Source organism: Bombina bombina, chromosome 1, assembly GCF_027579735.1.
Source record: "Bombina bombina isolate aBomBom1 chromosome 1, aBomBom1.pri, whole genome shotgun sequence".
Taxonomy (NCBI): Eukaryota; Metazoa; Chordata; class Amphibia; order Anura; family Bombinatoridae; genus Bombina; species Bombina bombina.
The window spans coordinates 368,720,765-368,738,259 of NC_069499.1; the positions used below are offsets into that span (position 1 = coordinate 368,720,765).

General features: G+C 40.2%; 1 protein-coding gene across 1 annotated transcript in view; it reads left to right on the top strand.

The window, feature by feature from the left end:
• Positions 1–17,495, top strand: part of LOC128645335 (histamine N-methyltransferase-like) — a 96,113-nt gene that overhangs the window by 37,928 nt on the left and 40,690 nt on the right. Inside the window, exon 4 of the mRNA XM_053698258.1 lies at positions 2,648–2,755. Within this exon, the coding sequence (XP_053554233.1) occupies positions 2,648–2,755 (108 nt within the window). The remainder of the gene's footprint in view (positions 1–2,647; positions 2,756–17,495) is intronic.

The window sequence follows — 17,495 nt, forward strand, 5'->3', positions numbered from 1 at the left end:
CGCAAAAGAGAGGGGAAGAGCGAGAGAGAGCAAAAAAGAGGGGGGAGATAAAGAGAGAGAGAGCAAAAGAAAGGGGGGAGAGAATGAGAGAGAGCAAAAGAGAGGAGGGAGAGAGCGCAAAAGAGAGGGGGGAGAGAGCGCAATAGAGAGAGGAGAGAGAGAGCACAACAGAGAGGGGGAGAGAGAGAGTTCAAAAGAGAGGGGAGAGAGAGAGCACAACAGAGAGGGGGAGAGAGAGAGCGCAAAAGAGAGGGGAAGAGCGAGAGAGAGCAAAAAAGAGGGGGGAGATAAAGAGAGAGAGAGCAAAAGAAAGGGGGGAGAGAATGAGAGAGAGCAAAAGAGAGGAGGGAGAGAGCGCAAAAGAGAGGGGGGAGAGAGCGCAATAGAGAGAGAGGAGAGAGAGAGCACAACAGAGAGGGGGAGAGAGAGAGTTCAAAAGAGAGGTTGAGAGAGATAGAGCAAAAGAGAGGGTGAAAGAGAAAGATTGCAAAAGAGAGGGGGAGAGAGAGAGAGCAAAAGAGAGGGGAGAGAGAGTAAAAAGAGAGAGGAAGAGAGAGAGCAAGAGAGATGGGGAGAGAGAGAGAGCAAAAGAGAGGGGGAAGAGAGCAAAAGAGAGGAGGAGAGAGAGCAAAAGAGAGGAGAAAGAAAGAGAGAGAGAGTGAGAGAGATAGCAAAAGAGAGGGTGAGAGAGAGAGTGCAAAAGGGAGGGGGAGAGAGAGCAAAATAGAGGGTGGAGATAGAGCAAATTAGAGAGGGGGAGAGAGAGCAATAGAAAGGGTAGAGAGAGAGAGAGAGAGCAAAAGAGAGGAGGGAGAGAGAGAGCAAAAGAGAGGGGGAGAGAGAGCAAAAGAGAGGGAAGAGAGAGCAATAGAGAGGGTGGAGAGAGAGAGAGCAAAATAGAGGGGGGAGAGAGAGAGCAAAAGAGAGGGGGAGAGAGTGCAAAAGAGAGTGGGAGAGAGTGCAAAGGAGAGGGGGAAGAGAGAGCAAAAGAGAGGGGAGAGAAAGAGAAAAAGAGAGGGGAGAGAGAGCAAAATAGAGGGGGAAGAGAGAGAGCAAGGGGTGGGACTGCTGTACTGCAAAAAATGGCCCGTGTACACAGGCTTTAGGACTAGTTTTTTTATATTTAGCATAATTGTGAGTATAATATAGTGTCAATCCTGCCATAAAAGCAATAAGCAGGCAGATGCATCTTGGAAGCACCTCAGGTTGTTGCTTTCTTGTTTCATGAGTGCTGGCCTGCTGGAGTGAGTATATATATATATATATATATATATATATATATATATATATACTGTAGATAGATAGATAGATAGATAGATAGATAGATAGATAGACTTTACATAAAAATGTAAACATTAAACAATTATGACAGCTACTGGTTACAAGTCATATTAAATTAAAGGGACATGAAACCCAAAACTTTACTCCTGTTATCAATTTTGCTTCTTTCTTTTGGTATCTTTTGTTGAAGAAGCAGCAGTGCACTTCTGGGAGATAGCTGAAAACATTTGCAAGCTTAGCTAAAAATGGGCATACAAGTTCAGCCACCAATCAGCAGCTAGTTCCAAGCTCCCGAGCCTATCTAGATATGGTTTCCAACAAAGGATACCAAGAGAATGAAGCAAATTATATAATAGAAGTAAATTGGTAAGATTTTTAAAATTGTATGCTCTATCTGATTCATGAAAGACATTTTTTTGGGTTTTATGTCCCTTCAAATGTATCTTTTGACAGGAAGTCCTTATCTCAAATTAAAGGGACAGTCAAGTCCAAAATAATTTTTTATGATTCAGATAGGGCATGTAATTTTAAAAAACTTTCCAATTTACGTGTATCACCATTTTTGCTTTGTTCTCTTGGTATTCTTATTTGAAAGCTAAACCTAGGTAGGCTCATATGCTAATTTCTTAGACCATGAAGGCTGCCTCTAATCTGAATGCATTTTGACAATTTTTCACCACTAGAGGGAGTTAATGTGTGTCATAAAGATAGCATTGAGCTCACACAAGTGGTTACCTAGGAGTCAGCACCGAATGGCTAAAATGCATGTCTGTCAAAAGAATTGAGATAAGGGGGCAGTCTACAGAGGTAAAATGTGTATTATTATAACTGTGTTGATTGTGCAAAACTGGGGAATGGGTATTAAAGGGATTATCTATCTTTTTAAACAACAACAATTTTGGTATTATCTGTCCCTTTAAGTGTGTTTGCTAAGAGTGGCCATGCATTTTATCTCATTTGTTAAAAGGATTGTTATAAAGATGTCCTTGTGACAGGGAAATCATATACTATTTTGTTAAACAGATAATAAATTCAAATGATTTCTTTATGCATTCAATTGCAATTATGAAGCCATAGGCTTCCCTGATAAACTTTTAGTGCATTTTTAACATGTTTTCTAAAATCCATACCACATAATTGTTTAACGTTTAATGCATAAAGCTTCATACATGGACATAAAAGACCAATTTTTTAGTACTTTTCCTTCAACAAAGGATACCAAGAGAATGACACAAATTGTTGAGTTTCATGTCCCTTTACCTAATTCTGCAATATGGCAGTTTATCATTATTAAAATTGATAAATTAGAATATTTTACAAACACTTTGTGCCATTGTGAATCAAATTAATATGATGTTTCTTGAAGGTGAAATGGATATGCATATCCTCTCTAAACTGAGGAACATGTATCCTGGTGCCCTCATCAATAACGAAAGTGTTGAACCTAGTGAAGAACATATTCTCCTTTACAAAGGTATCATTTAGACACCTGAAATGTATTTGAATTGTTTTTACAACAGAAGGAAAATGTGATTTTAATGAGAAAAGCAAGAATAAGTAGTAGAAATGGATGATACTTCCAAAAGGTCTAGTATGATTGTGATTATGACACTCAATTGATACTTTATAGACCTTATGTACATCCCCCACCGAAGACCTAAAATACCAATAAACTAGCAGTCATGATACTGGAGCATAGGAATCTGAGTAAGCATATACAAATGAGAAAAACAATTCTCCACTATTTCTCTTGTAAGGTGTATCCAGTCCACGGATCATCCATTACTTGTGGGATATTCTCCTTCCCAACAGAAAGCTGCAAGAGGATCACCCACAGCAGAGCTGTCTATATAGCTCCTCCCCTTAGCTGCCACTCCCAGTCATTCTCTTGCAGCTCTCGACAAGATAGGAAGTAGCTAGAGAGATGTGGTGATTATGTAGTTTATCTTCAATCAAAAGTTTGTTATTTTCAAATGGTACCGGAGTTGTACTGTTTTAGCCTCAGGCAGAAAGTTGTAGAAGAGTCTGCCTGTGGTTTTTGATGATCTTAGCAGCTTGTAACTAAGATCCATTGCTGTTCTCACACATAACTGAAGAGATGAGGTAACTTCAGCTGGGGGAATGGCGTGCAGGGTCTCCTGCTATGAGGTATGTGCAGTTTAAATTTTTCTAGAGAAATGAATATGCTAGAAAATGCTGTTAATACCGGATTTATTTAATGTAAGCCTGATTACAGTGATTTAATAACGACTAGTATCATGCTTGCTGTAAAAGGTAATATTCTTATTACTTCTCACATTACTGAAAATAAGATAACGTTTGCTGGAAGTGTTTAAACGTTTTTTTCTACATATTGGTGATAAAACTTTATTGGAGCCCAGTTTTTTCCACATGGCTGGCTAGATTTTTGCCTAGGGTTAGTTCTGTTAGGCCCTCTCACTGTGAATACAGGTTGGGAGGGGCCTATTTTCACGCGTAAATGCGCATTAGATTTTGCAAGTTGAGACATCCAGTTTCCCTGAAGGAGTTCCCTGAACACTTAGGACCTCTACAAAGGTTTTTTTTGCCTTCAAAAGTCGTTGTATGGGCAGGTAGGGCCACAGCAGAGCTGTGGCAGTTTGTTGTGACTGTTAAAAAACGTTTATATTGTTTTTTTGATCCGGTTTTGAAACTAAGGGGTTAATCATCCATTTGCAAGTGGGTGCAATGCTCTGTTAGTCTATTATACACACTGTAAAAATTTCGTAAGATTTACTGCTTTTTTTCACTGTTTTTCAATTTCTGACAAAATTTGTTTCTCTTAAAGGCACAGTACTGTTTTTATTTTTTGCTTGTTTACATTTATCAAAGTGTTTTCCAAGCTTGCTGGTCTCATTGCTAGTCTGTTTAAACATGTCTGACATAGAGGAAACTCCTTGTTCATTATGTTTAGAAGCCATTGTGGAACCCCCTCTTAGAATGTGTACAAAATGTACTGATTTTACTTTAAGTTATAAAGATCATATTCTGTTAATCATCCATTTGCAAGTGGGTGCAATGCTCTGTTAGTCTATTATACACACTGTAAAAATTTTGTAAGATTTACTGCTTTTTTTCACTGTTTTTCAATTTCTGACAAAATTTGTTTCTCTTAACCCCTTAATGACCGGACCATTTTTCAATTTTCTTACCCTTAATGACAATGGCTATTTTTACATTTCTGCAGTGTTTGTGTTTAGCTGTAATTTTCCTCTTACTCATTTACTGTACCCACACATATTATATACCGTTTTTCTCGCCATTAAATGGACTTTCTAAAGATACCATTATTTTCATCATATCTTATAATTTACTATAAAAAAAATACAAAATATGAGGAAAAAATGGAAAAAACACACACTTTTTCTAACTTTGACCCCCAAAATCTGTTACACATCTACAACCACCAAAAAACACCCATTGTAAATAGTTTCTAAATTTTGTCCTGAGTTTAGAAATACCCAATGTTTACATGTTCTTTTTTTTTTTTGCAAGTTATAGGGCAAAAAATACAAGTAGCACTTTGCTATTTCCAAACCTCTTTTTTTTAAAAATTAGCGCTAGTTACATTGGAACATTGATATCTTTCAGGAATCCCTGAATATCCCTTGACAAGTATATATTTTTATTTAGAAGACATTCCAAAGTATTGATCTAGGCCCATTTTGGTATATTTCATGCCACCATTTCACCGCCAAATGCGATCAAATAAAAAAAATTGTTGACTTTTTCACAATTTTTTTCACAAACTTTAGGATTCTCGCTGAATTTATTTACAAACATCTTGTGCAATTATGGCATAAATGGTTGTAAATGCTTCTTTGGGATCCCCTTTGTTCAGAAATAGCAGACATATATGGCTTTGGCGTTGCTTTTTGGTAATTAGAAGGCCGCTAAATGCCGCTGCACACCACATGTGTATTATGCCCAGCAGTGAAGGGGTTAACTAGGGAGCTTGTAGGGAGCTTTTAGGTTTAATTTTAGCTTTAGTGTAGTGTAATAGACAACCCAAATTAATGATCTAGGCCCATTTTGGTATATTTCATGCCACCATTTCACCGCCAAATACGATCAAATAAAAAAAAACTATTAAATTTTTCACAATTTTAGGTTTCTCACTGAAATTATTTACAAACAGCTTGTGCAATTATGGCATAAATGGTTGTAAATGCTTCTCTGGGATCCCCTTTGTTCAGAAATAGCAGACATATATGGCTTTGGCGTTGCTTTTTGGTAATAATAAGGCCGTTAAATGCTGCTGCGCACCACACTTGTAATATGCCCAGCAGTTAAGGGGTTAATTAGGTAGCTTGTAGGGTTAATTTTTATCTTTAGTGTAGAGATCAGCCTCCCACCTGACACATCCCACCCCCTGATCCCCGCCTGACCTCCTTCAAACAGCACTCTTCCCTCCCCCACCTCACAATTGTTTCCGCCATCTTAAGTACTGGCAGAAAGTCTGCCCGTACTGAAATAAAAATCATTTATTATTTTTTGTTATTTTTTTTTTCATACTGTCTGCAGTCTGCATCCCCCTTACCCCACAACCTCCCTGATCCCCCCATACATCTCTCTAACCCTCCCCCTCTACCTATTTGCCGCCATCTTGGGTACTGGCAGCTGTCTGCCAGTACCCAATTTGCCCCCCAAAATAGTTTTTTTTTAACTTTTTTAGATTAAAAATTAGTTTTCTGTAGTGTAGCTGGCCCCCCTTAATTATCTACATCCCTCCCCCTCCCAGATCCCTTACTAAACAAAGAAGATCCCCATGCATCTTTATTGATCTGATTTTTTTTTTCTCGGGCATATTTTTCTCGGGCTAAGAACTCAGGTTTTGCTATACAGGCGCGTAGGGCGCTATGGCTTAAATCCTGGACCAAACAAACTAATTTTCGTGCCTTTCGAAACTTTAAGACGAGCGCGGCATCAACTCCCTCTAATGCAAAACAAGAGGGAAATTTTGCTCAATCCAAGCCGGTCTGGAGACCTAACCATGCCTGGAACAAAGGTAAGCAGGCCAAGAAGCCTGCTACTGCCTCTAAGACAGCATGAAAGATCAGCCCCCGATCCGTTAACGGATCTAGTAGGGGGCAGACTTTCTCTCTTCACCCAGGCTTGGGCAAGAGATGTCCAGGATCCCTGGGAATTGGAAATTGTGTCCCAGGGATATCTTCTGGACTTCAAAGCTTCTTCCCCAAAAGGAAGATTTCACCTCTCACAATTATCTGCAGACCAGATAAAGAGAGAGACATTCTTACATTGTGTTCAAGACCTCCTAGTTATGGGAGTGATCTACCCAGTTCCAAAGGAGGAACAGGGGCAAGGCTTCTATTCAAATCTCTTTGTGGTTCCCAAGAAAGAGGGAACCTTCAGACCAATCTTAGATCTCAAGATCCTAAACAAATTTCTCAGGGTCCCATCTTTCAAGATGGAGACTATTCGAACCATCCTACCTATAGTGATGTCCCGAACTGTTCGCCCGCGAACTGTTCACAGCGAACATAGCTTGTTCGCGTTTGTGGGCGAACACATGGCGATGTTCGATTCAACCCTATGTGTCATCATTGAGGAAACTTTGACCCTTTATGTCACAGCCGCCTGACACATTAGAGCCAATCAACATCAGACACTCCCTCACAGACCCTCCCAGCTACTCGGAATCCGACATTTTAGACTCATAACGACCTTGCTTTCTTAATGAGAGGACGTGTTGTGTTTTTGTTCCTGACATTAATAGGAAAAACATAGCTAGGCTAGTGTATTTACAGTTCAGAAGGACTCCACTCATCTCTGCTGCAAGCACAGCACCCCAAAAAGCCCTTTTTAGGGCTATATTTCGTGCAGTTTTTTTGTTTTTTTTTCCGTTTTTTTTTTATTAGCATTTGCCTGGCTTTCAGGCTGTGTGTTTAAGGCTCACAGCATATGATTACTGCCACCACTGATATCTCCCTAACAACATTAGTTTAAATTTAACTAAACAAAAAATTTAATTATTTTGCTAGTGTAATTTTTTTTCATTTTCTATCAGGCCAGTGTCACACAGCATATACTCTGGTTCATTGCTCTGTGCCAGCCAGCAGCCACCAGTGTTAATATCCGTTTATAACATTATTTTAAATAAAAAAAAAAAAAAAAATCTAATTACATTTACTATCAGGCCTGTGTCTGTCAGGCTCACTCAGCATTAATATACCTCATTTTTTTTAGTCTTTTGGTTAATTGGTCTGTGCCAGGCAGCCACCCAGCACTCATATCTATTCTTCTTCACCTTAATTTTAATATATAAAAAAAAAAGTTTAAATTTGTTTGATAGTGTAATCTAATATAATTTTCTAACTGGCCTGTGTGTTTTGCTGACATACAGAGCCTACTGTGTTTACTTGCTGCCCTCCCTAGTCTATGAGCCATGACTCATATGTGTTTAACCTTTTTTTTAATTTCCCCCCCAAAAAAAATAATTTAAATCATTTTTCTAGTGTAATCTAATAGTATTTTTCTATCAGGCGTGTGTGTATCTGACTTACAGAGCCTACTGTTTTTAATAGCTACCCCTCCAAGGCTATCAGCCACGACTCATATGTATGTGCTTAACCTTTTTCTTTAAATTGCCAAAAAAAGTCTTTAAATCATTATGCTAGTGTAATCTAATTTTATTTTCTATCAGGCCTGTGTCTAACTGTCTATCTGACTTACACAGCATACTGTTGTTAATTGCTGCCCTACGTAGCAGCCAGCCAGTGCGACCACTCATAGAGTCATATGTGCATTGCACTTCTTAACATAATTTTAATATTAAAATCTAAAATTTTAAAATATTTTGCTAGTGTAATCTAACTTAATTTTCTATCAGGCCTGTGTTTTTGTCACTTACACAGCATACTGTGTTAAATTGCTGCCCTACCTACCATCCACAACTCTTATCTGCCAGCCTGTGTGCCAGGCCCAACTAGCCAATTAGTGGCACCAATCATAATTCTTGTAACAGTATATAAAAAAAAATAATCATAATTTTTTGGACTGCAAATATTCAGTCTCCTAGTGCCATTGAATTGCATTTACCTCCTGCCTGCCACTGCCAGCCTTTTGTGCCAGGCCGTCTAGCCAACTATTTACACCAATCATAATTGTTGTCACAGACAGTATAGTTACTAATTAAAAATAAAAAAAATGTGATTGTTGATCTTAATCCTCAGTTTGCTCGTGCCCTAGAATTACACTTTTCTACTGCCTTCCAAGCCTGTGTGCCAGGCCTACTTAAAAAATATTTACACCAATCATATTTGTTGTCACAGTATTCATAATAATTAAAAAATAAAATTTTTGGTAATAGTTGTTGTGAATCCTCAGTTTGCTCGTGCCATTGAATTGCACTTTTCCTCCTGCCTTGCAGCCTGTGTGCCAGGCCCACCTAGCCAATTATTGCCAGCAATCATATTTCTTTAAACAGTATTGCAAAAATTGTCAATCATCACTGTTTTGACTGTCAGTATGCAGTCTCCTAGTGTCCTTGAATAGCATTTACCTCCTGCCTGCCAGCCTTTTGTGCCAGGCCGTCTAGCCAACTATTTACACCAATCATAATTGTTGTCACAGACAGTATAGTTACTAATTAAAATTAAAAAAAATGTGATTGTTGATCTTAATCCTCAGTTTGCTCGTGCCCTAGAATTGCACTTTTCTACTGCCTTCCAAGCCTGTGTGCCAGGCCTACTTGAAAAATATTTACACCAATCATATTTGTTGTCACAGTATTCTTAATAATTAAAACATACAATTTTTGGTAATAGTTGTTGTGAATCCTCAGTTTGCTCGTGCCATTGAATTGCACTTTTCCTCCTGCCTGCCAGCCTTTTGTGCCAGGCCGTTTCACAAATCATACTTGTTGTCACAGTACAGTTACTAATTAAAATTAAAAAATTCTTGATTGTTGATCTTAATCCTCAGTTTGCTCGTGCCCTAGAATTATACTTTTCTACTGCCTTCCAAGCCTGTGTGCCAGGCCTACTTGAAAAATATTTACACCAATCATATTTGTTGTCACAGTATTATTAATAATTAAAAATTAAAATTTTTGGTAATAGTTGTGAATCCTCAGTTTGCTCGTGCCATTGAATTGCACTTTCCTCCTGCCTTGCAGCCTGTGTGCCAGGCCCACCTAGCCAATTATTGCCAGCAATCATATTTCTTTTAACAGTATTGCAAAAATTGTCAATCATCACTGTTTTGACTGTCAGTAATCAGTTTCCTAGTGTCCTTGAATTGCATCTACCTCCTGCCTGCCAGCCTTTTGTGCCAGGCCGTCTAGCCAACTATTTACACCAATCATAATTGTTGTCACAGTACAGTTACTAATTAAAATTAAAAAATTCTTGATTGTTGATCTTAATCCTCAGTTTGCTCGTGCCCTAGAATTATACTTTTCTACTGCCTTCCAAGCCTGTGTGCCAGGCCTACTTGAAAAATATTTACACCAATCATATTTGTTGTCACAGTATTCTTAATAATTAAAAAATACAATTTTTGGTAATAGTTGTTGTGAATCCTCAGTTTGCTGGTGCCATTGAATTGCACATTCCTCCTGCCTTGCAGCCTGCTGTGTGCGAGGCCCACCTAGCCAATTATTGCCAGCAACCATATTTCTTTTAACAGTATTGCAAAAATTGTCAATCATCACTGTTTTGACTGTCAGTAATCAGTCTCCTAGTGTCCTTGAATTGCATCTACCTCCTGCCTGCCAGCCTTTTGTGCCAGGCCGTCTTGCCAACTATTTACACCAATCATAATTGTTGTCACAGTATAGTTAATAATTAAAATAAAAATTTTTTTGATTGTTGATCTTAATCCTCAGTTTGCTCGTGCCATTGAATTGCACTTTTCTACTGCCTGCCAGCCTGTGTGCCAGGCCCAACTATCCAATTAGTGCCAGCAATCATATTTATTTTAATAGTATTGCAAAAATTGTCAATCATCACTGTTTTGACTGTCAGTAATCAGTCTCCTAGTGTCCTTGAATTGCATCTACCTCCTGCCTGCCAGCCTTTTGTGCCAGGCCGTCTTGCCAACTATTTACACCAATCATAATTGTTGTCACAGTACAGTTACTAATTAAAATTAAAAAATTCTTGATTGTTGATCTTAATCCTCAGTTTGCTCATGCCCTAGAATTATACTTTTCTACTGCCTTCCAAGCCGCCTGTGTGCCAGGCATACTTGAAAAATATTTACACCAATCATATTTGTTGTCACAGTATTCTTAATAATTAAAAAATACATTTTTTGGTAATAGTTGTTGTGAATCCTCAGTTTGCTGGTGCCATTGAATTGCACATTCCTCCTGCCTTGCAGCCTGCTGTGTGCTAGGCCCACCTAGCCAATTATTGCCAGCAACCATATTTCTTTTAACAGTATTGCAAAAATTGTCAATCATCACTGTTTTGACTGTCAGTAATCAGTCTCCTAGTGTCCTTGAATTGCATCTACCTCCTGCCTGCCAGCCTTTTGTGCCAGGCCGTCTTGCCAACAATTTACACCAATCATAATTGTTGTCACAGTACAGTTACTAATTAAAATTAAAAAATTCTTGATTGTTGATCTTAATCCTCAGTTTGCTCGTGCCCTAGAATTATACTTTTCTACTGCCTTCCAAGCCGCCTGTGTGCCAGGCCTACTTGAAAAATATTTACACCAATCATATTTGTTGTCACAGTATTCTTAATAATTAAAAAATACATTTTTTGGTAATAGTTGTTGTGAATCCTCAGTTTGCTGGTGCCATTGAATTGCACATTCCTCCTGCCTTGCAGCCTGCTGTGTGCTAGGCCCACCTAGCCAATTATTGCCAGCAACCATATTTCTTTTAACAGTATTGCAAAAATTGTCAATCATCACTGTTTTGACTGTCAGTAATCAGTTTCCTAGTGTCCTTGAATTGCATCTACCTCCTGCCTGCCAGCCTTTTGTGCCAGGCCGTCTTGCCAACTATTTACACCAATCATAATTGTTGTCACAGTACAGTTACTAATTTAAATTAAAAAATTCTTGATTGTTGATCTTAATCCTCAGTTTGCTTGTGCCCTAGAATTATACTTTTCTACTGCCTTCCAAGCCGCCTGTGTGCCAGGCCTACTTGAAAAATATTTACACCAATCATATTTGTTGTCCCAGTATTCTTAATAATTAAAAATTTAAAATTTTGGTAATAGTTGTTGTGAATCCTCAGTTTGCTCGTGCCATTGAATTGCACTTTCCTCCTGCCTTGCAGCCTGTGTGCCAGGCCCACCTAGCCAATTATTGCCAGCAATCATATTTCTTTTAACAGTATTGCAAAAATTGTCAATCATCACTGTTTTGACTGTCAGTAATCAGTCTCCTAGTGTCCTTGAATTGCATCTACCTCCTGCCTGCCAGCCTTTTGTGCCAGGCCGTCTTGCCAACTATTTACACCAATCATAATTGTTGTCACAGTATAGTTACTAATTAAAATTAAAAAAATTTTGATTGTTGATCTTAATCCTTAGTTTGTTCGTGCCATTGAATTGCACTTTTCTACTGCCTGCCAGCCTGTGTGCCAGGCCCAACTATCCAATTAGTGCCAGCAATCATATTTATTTTAACAGTATTGCAAAATTTGTCAATCATCACTGTTTTGACTGTCAATCTGCAGTCTACTAGTGCCCTCCTTGAATTGCATTTTCCTCCTGCCTGTGTGCCAGTCCCAACTAGCCAATTAGTGCCACCAATCATATTTATTGTAACAGGATTGGAATTTTTGTTAATCATAACTGTTTTGACTGTGATTCTTCAGTCTCCTAGTGCCATTGAATTGCAGTTTCCTTTCTCCCAGCGTGTGTGCCAGACAGGCCCATTTTCCAACTAGTGCCAAACAATCATATTTGTTGTCACAGTACTTGTAATATTTTAAAAAATTAACAATTTGTGATTTTTAAAACATCTGTCTTTTTTGTTGTTGTCAGTCTCACAGCGTATACTGTGCCCACTTTCACAGTGCCACCACTCAATTGGTGTAATAGTATTGTTAGTGTCCATTTAAAAAAAAATGACAGGCAGAGGCAGGCCACCCCGCAGGTTCCGTGGTGCTGTGATTCCTTTAGACCCTACAAATATGCACATTGTTCAGACGCCGGGTGCCAGGGGGGACGCGAAAACTTCTGAGGAGGACCTAGTTGAATGGCTAACACAGGACACCCAATCTTCTTCAGCTTCCGCTGCTAGTCCTCCTAACCTTGACGCACCATCTACGTCCAGCTGTGCTTTGGGCAGGTCTCAAGTGACCAGTGCCACTCCCCCACCTGTCGCCACCACCAACACTAGCACCACAGCCGCTTCACTTGATCTGTCACAGGAGTTATTGACACATCATTTGGAAGAAATGAGTGATGCACAACCATCATTGACAGAGGATGTAGATAATAGTGATCAGTCTCAGTCAGGCAGCATTACTGACATGGAGGTACGGTGTGATGATGATGATGTTGTACCCGCTGCTGCTTCCTTTCTTGATGTTTCAGATACAAGTGAAGCGGTTGATGATGATGTGTCGGTGGATGTCACGTGGGTGCCTGCTAGAAAAAAAGAAGAAGAGGGGGAAAGTTCAGATGCGGAGACAGAGAGGAGGAGGAGACGATTTGGAAGCATGGGGAGGTCGTCTCAAGGAGCTAGTGGCACAGTCAGACAGCATGCATCGTCACTAGGGGTCAGCCAGACAGCACGCCGGCGCCCATCAATGCATGCTGTTGCCACCACCAGAATGCCGTCATCGCAGAGCTCAGCAGTGTGGCATTTTTTTGTGTGTGTCTGCCTCTGACAACAGCGATGCCATTTGCAACCTGTGCCAAAAGAAACTGAGTCGTGGGAAGTCCAACACCCACCTAGGTATAACTGCTTTGCAAAGGCACATGGTCTCCCATCACAAAGGCCGATGGGAAGAACACATAAGTAGAAGCAGCACACAAAGTGAAAGCCGCCCTCCTCCTCCTGCTCCAGCATCTTCAGCCATGTCATCCAGTGCTGTCCTCCTTGCCCCCTCTCAACCATCCTCCACTGAGTCTCTCTTACGTAGCAGTTCCTGGTCATCTGCCCACAGTCAGGTGTCTGTCAAGGACATGTTTGAGCGTAAGAAGCCAATTTCTCAAAGTCAGCCCCTTGCCCGGCGTCTGACAGCTGGCTTGTCTGAACTCTTAGCCCGCCAGCTTTTACCATACAAGCTGGTGGAGTCTGATGCTTTCAAAAAATTTGTATCTATTGGGACACCGCAGTGGAAGGTACCTGGTAGAAATTTCTTTTCACAAAAGGCAATCCCAAACCTGTACTCTGTTGTGAGAAAGGAAGTTATGGCATGTCTGGCACACAGCGTTGGGGCAAGGGTCCATATGACCACGGATAGCTGGTCTGCAAAGCATGGTCAGGGCAGGTATATCACCTACACTGTGCATTGGGTAAACCTGCTGACTTCTGACAAGCATGGAATGCGTGGCTCTGCAGAAGAGTTGGTGACACTGCCACGACTTGCAGGCAGGCCTGCTGCTACCTCCTCTACTCCTCCTACTCCATCCTCTTCCATAACCTCTTCCTTGGCTGAGTCCTCTTCAACTTCTGCGTCTTGCTCCACATCTATGGCACCCCCTCCAGCTCCCCAGGTACTATGCTACATCGCGGGTACGGCATTGTCAGGCCGTCTTGGGGTTGACTTGCCTGAAAGCGGAGAGTCACACCGCACCAGCACTCCTGACCGCCGTGAACGCACAGGTGGATCAGTGCCTGACTTCGCACTAACTGGAGATTGGCAAGGTTGTTTCTGACAATGGAAGTAATTTGGTGGCGGCATTGAAATTGGGCAAGTTGACACATGTGCCGTGCATGGCACATGTGTGTACTCTAATTGTACAACGATTTGTCCATAAGTACCCAGGCTTACAGGACATCCTGAAGCAGGCCAGGAAGGTGTGTGGCCATTTCAGGCATCCTACGCGGCCATGGCGCACTTGTCCGATATCCAGCATCAAAACAACAAAGTATACTGGGTGTCTAATCAATCTTTTTTTAGATTTCACGGTTGCAACAAATTATCCCCGGGTTTCTAAAATCAATGCCTTTCCTGTAATCTATTATTCACAAGGATGCCATATGTCCTCTTTCATGCTGTTGTTTCTGTTGAGGCTCCTGGAGCCTCTTATAAAAAGGCCTAAGTATAAAGAAGTGTACTGGGTGTATAATCTATGTTTTTTTAGATTTCATGGTTGCAACTAATGATCTCTGTGTTTCTAAAATCAATGCCATTCCTGTAATCTAATATTCAAAAGGATGCCATATGTCCTCTTTCATGCTGCTGGTTTTGTGGAGGGTCCTGGAGCGTCTGCTAAAAAGGCCTAAGGATAAATAAGTGTACTGGGTGTCTAATCAATCTTTTTTTAGATTTCCCGGTTGAAACAAATTATCCCTGAGTTTCTAAAATCATTGCCTTTCCTTTAATCTATTATTAACAAGGATGCCATATGTCCTCTTTCATGCTGTTTTTTCTGTTGAGGCTCCGGGAGCCTCTGATAAAAAGGCCTAAGGATAAAGAAGTGTACTGGGTGTCCAATCAATGTTTTTTTAGATTTCACGGTTGCAACAAATTATCCCTGGGTTTCTAAAATCAATGCCTTTCCTGTAATTTGTTATTCACAAGGATGCCATATGTCCTCTTTCATGCTGTTGTTTCTGTTGAGGGTCCTGGAGCCTCTGATAAAAAGGCCTAAGGATAAATATGTGTACTGGGTGTCTAATCAATGTTTTTTTAGATTTCCCGGTTGAAACAAATTATCCCCGGGTTTCTAAAATCAATGCCTTTCCAGAAATCTATTTTTCAAAAGGATGCCATATGTCCTCTTTCCTGCTGCTGGTTTTGTTGAGGGTCCTGGAGCCTCTGCTAATAAGGCCTAAGGATAAATAAGTGTACTGGGTGTCTAATCAAGGTTTTTTTAGATTTCCCTGTTGCAACAAATTATCTCTGGGTTTCTCAAATCAATGCCTTAAATTTAATCTATTGTTCAAAAGGATGCCATATGTCCTCTTTCCTTTTTTTTTTTTCTCTGTATTTTTGTTTATTTTAGAAAATGTAATGCACTTATTATAGGTTCACTAAGATTATGACTTTGCACACTGCCATTTTCCAAGCAGCATTTTGACATGTCGTGTGATATGACTAGAAGAATGGTATGTTTTGAATCTGCTGAGCATAATAAAAAAAAAAAAAATTAACTTGAGTTAATAACTGAAGCATGACTTCAGGAGTCAGGTGTGGTCATAGGTAGTGGTTGTTAGCAGATTCTTTTTAATGCAAATTGCAATTGCCACAGCGTGCATAAAATGTGCGTCACTAGTCTCCAAATCTTACCTTTTTTTTTCATTCAGGATTAGTTTGGTGTCCGGCGCCATATTGGAAAGGCAAAATACAGGTCTCCGTACCCGTTGATATAAGGGGTGACTAGTGCTTTTCCTTCTCTTTGTCAATAGTTGTGATTAACGAGTTGTCCAGTTACTATAGAACTGGTTTGATAACCCAGGGTCCTGGGGGGTATATTGGCGGCAGCTTTGACAGCACTATCAGGCTAGAGAGGCCTCTCAGTGTCGCGGCTAGCTGTAATGCAGTCAGCTGAGGAACATAGGTAAGCCGATATGAGTAAGGTATCTCCAGGCTCCTCTTGGATAGCCCCAGAAAGTGTGACTATGAATCCCAAAAAGAAAATTAAATTAAGGTTGAAAACTAACTCCAAAGTAAATTGTAAGACCTGGAGCTCCTCAAACACACGTCCTACCGCAACAGCTATAGGCTCCGCCCCCCCAAATCTTACCTTTTTAATGCCAATTGATATTGCCACAGCTGGAACAACAGTAAATAATATGTGCGTCACCACAGTCTCCGAAGCTGTTGTCGGATGTATACAAAAACACTGAAAGTATTCCTTTCGGGGCGCAAAGAGATGGCTACCGGAACACTCCAGGAACTTCCCAAGAGTCGCTGTCTTGTGTTTCTGGTGATGTTAAAGAGATATCTGGGTAGTGTACAGGGAGGCCCAAAATCCTCTCCATCTCTGTGCACCACAGGACAGGACGTCCTTGTCATCCATAAGCACATGAAATTGCTTGCATTTTCCTTGGTTCAAGAAGTTCAGCTTTTGTGGTGATAGTACAGAATTAAATAAACTTTGGTTTCCTACCATACTCAAGACAATCTTGTAGTTCAAGCTTCGGACTTGCTGTGGGAAACAGTGGCCTGTCCATACCAGGAAGATGATTTAGACAGAAGTAACAGGCTCTGATTGCAGGTGACACATGTTTATCGTCAATCATCAAAGGGGTTGCATGCAGAATATGGCTGATGGCCCCTTATCCACATGTTTGTCCAGAGCCACAACATTTGCAAACAGCCAGAAGAAAGGTCGGTTCTCACAAGCCTTAAGTTGAGCTTCAATTACCAAATGCTGATATTCAAAAAAATAGACAAACAGTGCCTTAAAAAACACATTTGCAATATGGATTCACCAGAGCAATGTAATTGCAAGTACTTCCCACGATAACAAAATTAAAATGCCACAACTCCGCAATCTTCCCCTTCACATTATTATTGTCACACTTCATTGTACTCCTATGCCCACCTCCCTGCTCTTGTTTTTGTTGAGGGTCCTGGAGCCTCTGCTAAAAAGGCCTATGGATAAAGAAGTGTACTGGGTGTATAATCTAAGTTTTTTTAGATTTCCCGGTTGCAACTAATTATCTCTGTGTTTCTAAAATCAATGCCTTTCCTGTAATCTATTATTCAAAAGGATGACATATGCCCTCTTTCATGCTGTTGTTTCGGTTGAGGCTCCGGGACCCTCTTATTAAAAAGGCCTGAGGATAAATAAGTGTACTGGGTGTCTAATCAATGTTTTTTTCTATTTCCCGGTTGCAAATAATGATCTGTGGGTTTCTAAAATCAATGCCTTTCCTGTAATCTATTATTCAAAAGGATGACATATGTCCTCTTTCATGCTGTTGTTTCGGTTGAGGCTCCGGGACCCTCTTATTAAAAAGGCCTGAGGCTAAATAAGTGTACTGGGTGTCTAATCAATGTTTTTTTCTATTTCCCGGTTGCAAATAATGATCTGTGGGTTTCTAAAATCAATGCCTTTCAATTAATCTATTATTCAAAAGGA